General features: G+C 28.5%; 2 protein-coding genes across 2 annotated transcripts; both read left to right on the top strand.

Annotated features, from left to right (window-relative positions):
• Positions 1 to 2520: 2520 nt before the first annotated feature.
• LOC105633091 (nuclear transcription factor Y subunit B-3) lies at positions 2521 to 3929 on the top strand. The gene is made up of 2 exons (XM_012215623.4): positions 2521 to 2730; positions 2848 to 3929. Exon 2 carries the CDS (start codon positions 3069 to 3071, stop codon positions 3615 to 3617), a length of 549 nt encoding a protein of 182 aa, XP_012071013.1. The 5' UTR covers positions 2521 to 2730; positions 2848 to 3068; the 3' UTR covers positions 3618 to 3929.
• Positions 3930 to 6603: 2674 nt separating this feature from the next.
• Positions 6604 to 7508, top strand: LOC105633089 (uncharacterized). The gene has a single exon (XM_089723616.1). It carries the CDS (start codon positions 6683 to 6685, stop codon positions 7412 to 7414), a length of 732 nt encoding a protein of 243 aa, XP_089579742.1. The 5' UTR covers positions 6604 to 6682; the 3' UTR covers positions 7415 to 7508.
• The last annotated feature ends 1358 nt before the right edge of the window (positions 7509 to 8866 follow it).

Raw genomic sequence — 8866 nt, 5'->3', positions numbered from 1 at the left:
TTATTCCGCAGTAACTTTTTAGGTAACCAGTAAAAATGTTAATGCACAATTTTATTCTACAATAACTTTTTAAATAATCAGTTTAACATTTTTTAAATGTTATTTTTTATAATATTCAGTAACATGATATTTTAATTAACTTTTAAAATTTTAGTTAACCTCTTATAAAAAAATTAACAGTTACTATCTACTTACATTAATGTCTAGAAACATGTGTCTTGCCTCCCTTTTTTTAGGTAATTAGGTCTAAATCCCAAATACACACCATATTACAGGGAAATCGGCAAAAACTGTCTATTCTTATACCTTCCTTGTCATTTTTTTTTTGTTTTTTGGTATATTGGAGATCAGTTCTTTTTTTTTTTTAATATTAGGTTTTAGATTCTAATTAATGCATTAGCCTAATTTTGTCAAGTTCTATCACAAAAATAATAATAATGTGCAGTGAAATTTCATTTCATGGGAGAAAAGTCTATACTAAAATGTGATTTGTTGCAAACCTATTTGAGAGTTTATAAACTTTTCCAAGCAAAAGCACAAAATGGAGTGTCCTTTTCTTGGTGGCATTAGGAGCATTTGCACTGCCGTATTACCTACTTTTTACATGTGAATTAAAAAGAGTGTTAACTTAATTTTTAAGGTGTAAGAGATTATTAAAGCTAGATTGCTCTTCTTTTTCCCCTTCAATTGAAAGATAATGTGTCTCACAAAAGTTTTATGAGGTTTCCATTTAAAAATTCAGACATCAATACAATGCTTGCTAGAAAAATATAAAAATAAATTTTAATAAATGAATATAATTATTAATAAAATTCAACTAAAATACTTTATCTTCGTATGCAAGAAAATGTATACTGAAGCGTTTTATTATTTAGTAGCTCCGGTATGACGCCAATGACTAATTCAACTTCACCTATAAGGATAATGTTTGTTGAGAGCGCTTTACTTTTAGTAGGTCGGTTTGGTATGAACGAAAATTAATCAAGCTTCAAATATAAAAACAATGTTTGTTGACGGCGCTTTACTTTTAGTAAGTTGAGGATTGTTCAAATTTCGTGCATTGTTCAATAGACAAGATCAAACAATTAAATTAAGTGTATACTACATTAAGATTTTGAAAGCCAAAATTATTAAAAAAATCCATGAAATATTTCCAAAAAATGATCTCACTGTGCAAGTGAAAACCAACTACTCCAAGTCCAAATGTGAAACTAAAACATAATATAAAAATCAAAATGTCAAAATAGCATTGGCTTGAAAGACAAATGCTCCACTTCACTAGTGGAGCACTTATCAAAAGTTCATCAACAATTGAAAACTAATCAGAATTAATTGTGTAGTTGGCAACTTGTGTTTAACTGATAATAATGTTTAGTGCAAGGCTACTTAATTCTAATAATTGTTTAGTAATCAATGTTTTCATATAATATTAGTCAATTTCCTCCTTTTGTATTAAGAAAAATTAAAAATCTCACTTCAAAAAAGAAAAATTAAAATAAGTAAAAGGCGTTGACTGGAGTGCTAAGCGACTTCGATCCCATAAAGACGAAAACACAAATTGAATCCTGAGTACATGAAAACAAAATTGTGAAAATCAAAATCAAATGAATAACCCTAGAGTTGCCACTGTGATGATAATAACTAATATATTTATATTTAACTCTTCCTATATTTATGTAATCCTTTCATGGAAAGAGACAATCCTAAATAACGAATTGAAGGTTGGTGATTCATGGCAGAATTGTTGCTATCCTTACAATTAAGTTGCCCTTAAAGAAACTCCAAAGTTGCATGCAACAAAAGGCAATTGATGATTCATGTATTTTCTAAGAGATTCCGTAATTTTTTTTTTTTTTAAGTATATAGATAAATTTATGCATTTGGTCAATTTTATTTTTAAATTTTTTTATAATACAAACTTTTTAAATTTATAAGGTTCGAAGCTAAATTATTTATAATTTATGAGATAAACTCTAAATTTAATAACTTGGAAAGAAATATTATGTATATAAATTCTAAGCCAAAGAAATCGTGAAGATTTTAATATTGACCTATTGCGCTAATTAATACGTGCTTATAAAATAAAATAAAATAAATACCAATATTATATTATTAGTGATGTAATTGAATGTTGTCACTAATTAATTATTCCACAATTCTTTTCATACAAGTTTCATTTGCCTTTAAGTTTTAATTATTTATTTATTTATATTTATTCCATATTTATCCAGTAGTGTATGTGTATATATCATGTAAAAAATTACGAAATTACGTTTATTATTTATAAGATCTTATGAAGAAAATTAATACATAAATAAAAACTGTAGAAACAGGAAAAGGTCGATATAGAGCTACCGACCACGTGTTGATGCAAAGTCGACGGTAGAGATTATAGGCCTCCAAAAAACATCTTGCGGCCTAGAACCCACCCGTACAAATAACACACTTATCGACAAACAACGGTCGTTAGCGACCCACGTATGAGCAACCATATTTGTTATTAAACCCACTGATCCATCCAACGGACCCAACTCATTCGCTCTCAAAAATTCCTCTCTCGCATCATCTTCTCCATTTTCCCTTCAGACTTAAAAACTTTTATTTTTTCTCTCCCAAATTTCCATGAACCTTCAGCTCTGAATCTTTGTCTCTTCCATTTTTACAAGCATTATAACTAAAGGCTGCATGCCGATAACATCTATGTTACACCTTTTTCAAGTTTCATGGCCGGTAAGTATGTCTCCTCCTGCTCCAATATCCTTTGATTTTAAGATAATTTCAGCTTTGTAAGCCTTGCTTCTTCTCTATCTTTACTCCTCCTTGCCACTCCCATTCTTCTTTCTCCAGGTAATTATTAGCTACCCAAGAACAAGACGATTCCAGTATTACTGAGCCAAAACTTGAATTCATAACAGACATTTATAATATCACTGAGCCAAAACTTTCCCAAACCTGTAACCTTGTCCTTGTACAGTCCATTATAGTTCTGTCCTTTCAAGTTTGATCATAAAACAAAAACTATATATCCATTAACCTGAAATTCTTGAAAAGCAAGCAATACCCACTTCATGGCAGACTCGGACAATGATTCTGGAGGACCCCATAACCCAACAAACACTTTGTCGCCTAGAGAACAAGACCGATTCTTGCCCATAGCCAACGTAAGCAGGATCATGAAAAAGGCACTTCCAGCAAACGCTAAAATCTCCAAAGACGCTAAAGAGACTGTACAGGAATGTGTGTCTGAGTTCATAAGCTTTATTACAGGAGAAGCGTCGGATAAGTGCCAGAGAGAGAAGAGGAAGACAATTAACGGTGACGATCTCCTCTGGGCCATGACTACTTTAGGATTTGAAGAGTATGTTGAGCCTCTGAAAGTTTACTTGCAGAGGTTCAGAGAAATGGAAGGGGAGAAGGCAGCTGTGGGGCGTGATAAAGACGCTCCAGGTAATGGAGGTGGGTATTGTGTGGACGGATATGGTGGGTTCCAGGGCCACGTGTACGGGTCTGGTGGTGGATTCTACAATCAGATGGCCGGTGGTATTGGGTTGGCGAAAGGTAGTGGGTCAGGCTTTAGTGGGCCTGGATCTAGTTTGGGTAGGCCTAGTGAGCTTTAATAAAGTGTTCAATGTTGGCTCAAATGGTAAGGTGCATCAACCATCAGAGACGCGTACATGTGAATTTCATCTTACGGCTGCAGGAGGTGGTGGTGTCTATGTACATGTGTGTATATCTGATTTTGGTGATGGGGAAGATGATTGGATCAACGGTGGATGATGACGACGATTATAATAGGAAATTATATTATGCCTGTGCCATTTTAATTTAATATGATCATATAATATACTGATTTGAGAATGTTGATTTTTGTTGGATTGGAATTACTTATTATACATATAAATGCTATTTGGTTTGCCTTCTTTATGCAAGCTATTTGTTTCGGATTTGTAAAAGATATATATATATATATATATATATATATATATATATATATATGAATCAAACAAATTTCACCTATGGAAATTGAATTCTAGCATAATTATTAAATTCTTATTTTTAATTATTACTAGTCGTCTTTACGACTTGCGTTGACTATACTCATTATATGTTTCTTTGTATTCTTTTAATTTTTTATTTATATAATATTAAAGTATAAATTATTATTTAGATTGAATGGTTAAATTATATTACACTTTATATATAAAGTAAATATTTTTTTTAGTTATATGTAAACGTACTTATTCATATAGTTTTTATTATATATTGGTTGCTTTTATTTTCCTTTTTTAAGGAAAAATCAAACTGATTTATAAACATCATTATATAGCTTCTATTATTCGTTTTATAATTAATTTACATGTTGTCTTCACTATAATCTCTTATAGTAAATAAATGTACGTTAACAATAAAATAAGAAAACAATCTAATAAATTAAATTAAATATTTATAAACAAAAATATATTTTTATTTTTTTACCAATCAAAATTATGAAAGCATTTTAAAAAATTATTAATAAAATTATATTCTTTAATAGAAATATGATTTGAATTATATAAGATATCAATACAATTAATTAATTAAATTCGAAATGTTTAAAAATAATATTTTTTATATTTTTTTTGGCTAACCAAATTAGAAAGTAATTTGTAATTAAATAAATTTCATCATACCATTTTTATATCAATTCTGAATCATCTAGATATATTTATTTAAAATAAATTCAAAAAAAAAAATTCAAATGCCTCGTGTACATATGTTATTTAAAATAAAAAATATTGAGGCTAAATTATAAAACCTAATAATAATAGTAATTAAAATTTATTAAATTATTATTAATAATTTATATAATAATATAATAAAATAACATATAACTGGACACAATAAGATAATAATAGTAAAAATTTAAAAATTTAAAATTTTTAATTATCTATATTTATTTATTTATTAAAAAAGTAAAAAAAAAAAACATTCAATCAATTTATAAAACTATTATATATCTTTTTAATTTAAAATTTTTTAATTGGTTAGAACTAAGATTATTTTAGAATATTTTAAATTTTACAAGGATAATATCTGCAATATCATTATTCTCATTTTTATATATAATATATATATATATAATGACAAAGAAGCTTCTAGCATTTTATTACATTAGCAATTTTTAAGTGACTTTTAGCAATGCTATTTAAAGTTGTTCAATAACACAGTGTTTAAACCAATTTTTATAAATTAGGACAGCGTTTGATGAAAAGTAAACTCGTATAATGTTTAACTCTTAGCGTTTCATGAAAAACTACTAAAATAACTACCAGTTAACCACTGCTAAAACATATAATAGCTAAAAAAAAAATTAATTTTATCGATCAGACCCATTATATGTTTTTTTTTTTTTTTTTTTTTTTTGAATCTAGGTAAGGAAATGTAATTAGGAATCAATGTGCTCTTTAACTTTTGCTGGAAAAAAAAAAAGATTTAAACAAATCCAATATGAAATGAACTATCCAAACTATATTATACACTATATTACAAAGTTAAATAATTTCACCTTATTTTCTCTTGTTTATTTATTCCTTCAACAACTTTTAATTTTAAATTAAAGCTTAATCTTTATTAATATTAATCCATGCAATACACAGATAAATATTTAATTTAATATGAATTGAACTATGAAAACTATGCCATTAGTGACTTTAACCTTTTTAACTATTTTATTCTATGCAAATATCAATTCATATTATTTATTTTCAAAGAATTTTACAAAAATTAAAACAAAAGGATTGAAATATTAAATATATATCTAGCTACGCAAAATTCCAATCCATAATTATAGTCTTAGAAATATTCCATCTATCGTTCATGCATTTTTCTTTTTCACTCGTTTCAAATCGTAGTTCTATTTTTTTTTTTTCGAATAGAGTAATCTTTTTTATTTATACCTTATTTTATTTGTTTGATTAGTTGTACATTTCAAAATTAAGATGCACATTAAATATGAGTAAAAAAAAAAGAAATAAACCTATAATTTTTTTATGCATTGCAATGCTCAATAGGTCGAATAAGACTACGGGTCACAAAACATGACTGCCTTTGCTTATGGAAAAAAAAAAAAAAAAAAAAAAAAAGCAAATAAGTGAATCTATTTTTTATAGGATAAAAGGAGTAGTTTTATATTGCACTCCCATTAATGCGGGCCAAGCTCAAATAGTTAGGGAAGCCAAAAAATAATTTTACTTATTTATGATGAATAGCAAAATTAAATTATTTTACATTAAAAATTGATATATTTTTACTTTGGGGCACGGCCCCCTTGGCCCTACCCTACGTCGCCCTTCATTTATAGTGTATCTTTATCAATGAACAGTTTATAATTATCATTAATCAAATTTTGAAATCAATAATTAATTGAAATCTTATTCCCAAAACCAGACAAGAGGAACAAAGCATCTGGTCAAGCCAGTCACGTCCTTCCAAGTAACGGCTACTTTATCTCTCTGTTGCCGTAAATACTAACCCCACCAATTCCAACGGTCAAATTTCCTCGCCCATCAATAACCAAAATCACTGCCCTCAGTCTCTCTAGTACCCGCTCTATATATCCCTCTCTTAATCTCTCCATCAACAACACTTAACATTTTTCATTTTTCTCAAGAAACATATTCTTTTCATTTTCACTTTCTCAAAAATGGCCAAGGTGCAGACTCTCTTTCTACTTGTTTTCATTGTTTTTACTGTTTTAAACACTTTCATGTTGGTTCAAGCAGACAATGCGCCTGCGCCTTCGCCTACAAAATCGACGCCGTCTCCTTCATCTTCTCCTTCTGTGAAATCTCCTACCGCTTCTCCCGCATCTTCTCCGATTAAATCTCCGGCTTCTTCACCCGCGTCTTCTCCGGCGAAATCTCCATCTAGTTCCAGTACTTCCTCATCCCCTTCAAAGTCTCCTTCAGTCAGTCCCCCCACACTATCCCCAACTGCTGCTACCCCTTCAAAGTCTCCTTCAGTCAGTCCCCCCACACCATCCCCAACTGCTGCTACCCCATCCCCAAGTATGTCGCCTCCAGTTATATCACCAACTACTCCACCCCCGACGGTTTCCACTCCGACTACAACTCCGGTGGCCGCTCCGACTTCCGCTCCTGTCGCTAGCCCATCAGTATCGGAGGGTCCGGCTACTTCACCTACTCCAGAAGCATCAGCCAGCATTCCTTCCAGTTCTGCAACACCAGTAGAGGCACCAATTTTCCCTTCCAGTAGCAGCCCGCCACTTCCGACTCCCGCTAGTTTGTCGCCGGAATCTGCAGGAAGTCCGGCAGTGAACGATGAATCGGGTTCTATGTCTATGTATGAAGTTCGGGTCATTTTGAGTGGGCTATTGGGTATTGGACTCGGGGGTGCCTTGATTTTGTCAATTTAATTTTCCATATTATTACTCATTCATTGAATCATTTATTATATTTTATTTTTCTGTCATTAATTATTGGTTATTAATTTATTGTTATTAACCTTCATGTTCTTTTTTTTGTTTTAGTTACTGTTCGTAGAAGTTAATTAATGAGTACTTAATTTTCATTTCCATTTATAATTTTTTTCAATAAAAAGAACTTTTTGATTTCAATTTGGGACTATTATGCAAATTAAGGATGTATCATCACATGTTCCATAATACTTATTATATATGTGGTTTCAACGATTAATAAATGTTTTTTCTCTGTTTACCCCTTTATATGTAATTAATAATTATTACTTCAATTTAATAATTTTTTTTGAGAATTAATATTAAATTAATGGTAATATAGTCAATTTATTTAATAATTTCTTATAACTTAGATATATTTAATGATTTTCCTAAAAAACGTGAAATTTCAACATTATTAGATAAAATTTTATCATTTAATCAAATTACACTTTGCAAAGGGTTTGATTATTCAATCATTTTTGAGTAATTCAAATCGAGTTGATTAGGCTTAGGATAAAAAAGAAATAGTAATTAAAACTTATTTAGAAGGAATAAAATCTTCAATTGAAATTATAAATTTAATTTTGTTTCAAATATAGTTTTGAAACCAATTCTATAAAATTAAAAAACTTGGAAAAAATTGGAAATATTGATGAATTTTGAAATTCAATGGATGAATCTTATAATTAATTATTAATACGGTATATTGAATTTTTAGATTAATTTTATTTATAAGATTAAAATTTTGAATTAATTGATAATATTAAAATAATATGGCAACTTAAATGGAAGGCCAAATCAATATTAGCTCCTGAAAAAGCGATACTTCAAATCTTCAATATCTACTCTCTCATGTTTATCCATTTGGTGGATAACTATATCCACGTAGGATTTTGCATTTTCTATATTTAGTTATATTTCCTTTTTATGGCAAAATCCTATATTTCTTCATTTAATACAAATACCCCCAATTCTTAGAGTTGTTTTAATTAGTAATTATTCAGAAATAATAGAAGAGAAATTTCATCCATAAGATATAAGCTATTTAATTAAAAAAATCATAATCTTAAAAAACAACTAAACTTTATTTGTCAAAGGCATAATAATTTTTTATTTTTATATTGTTATTATATCTAAGAGATAAAAAATTATGCTATATATACCTAAAAAAAATTATGCTATATATATATATAAATAAATTAAAATAAATTAAACATAAAGATTAACTCTTTTTTCTTATATATCATATATATATTAAATAATAAATATTCAAAAAACCTATTAAAACGATTTGTATGATATGAGACACGAATATGAGATGCATAGCAAGAAATTTTAATTTTAATTTTAATTTTGTAAGTTTTAGATAATATAGCTTGGATTAATAACTTTAAACTATTTACTTTTAAT

Source organism: Jatropha curcas, chromosome 7 (genome assembly GCF_041381405.1).
Source record: "Jatropha curcas cultivar XTBG-Jc1 chromosome 7, XTBG_Jcur_1.0, whole genome shotgun sequence".
Lineage (NCBI taxonomy): Eukaryota > Viridiplantae > Streptophyta > Magnoliopsida > Malpighiales > Euphorbiaceae > Jatropha > Jatropha curcas.
This window is presented reverse-complemented; position numbering and strand designations above follow the sequence as displayed.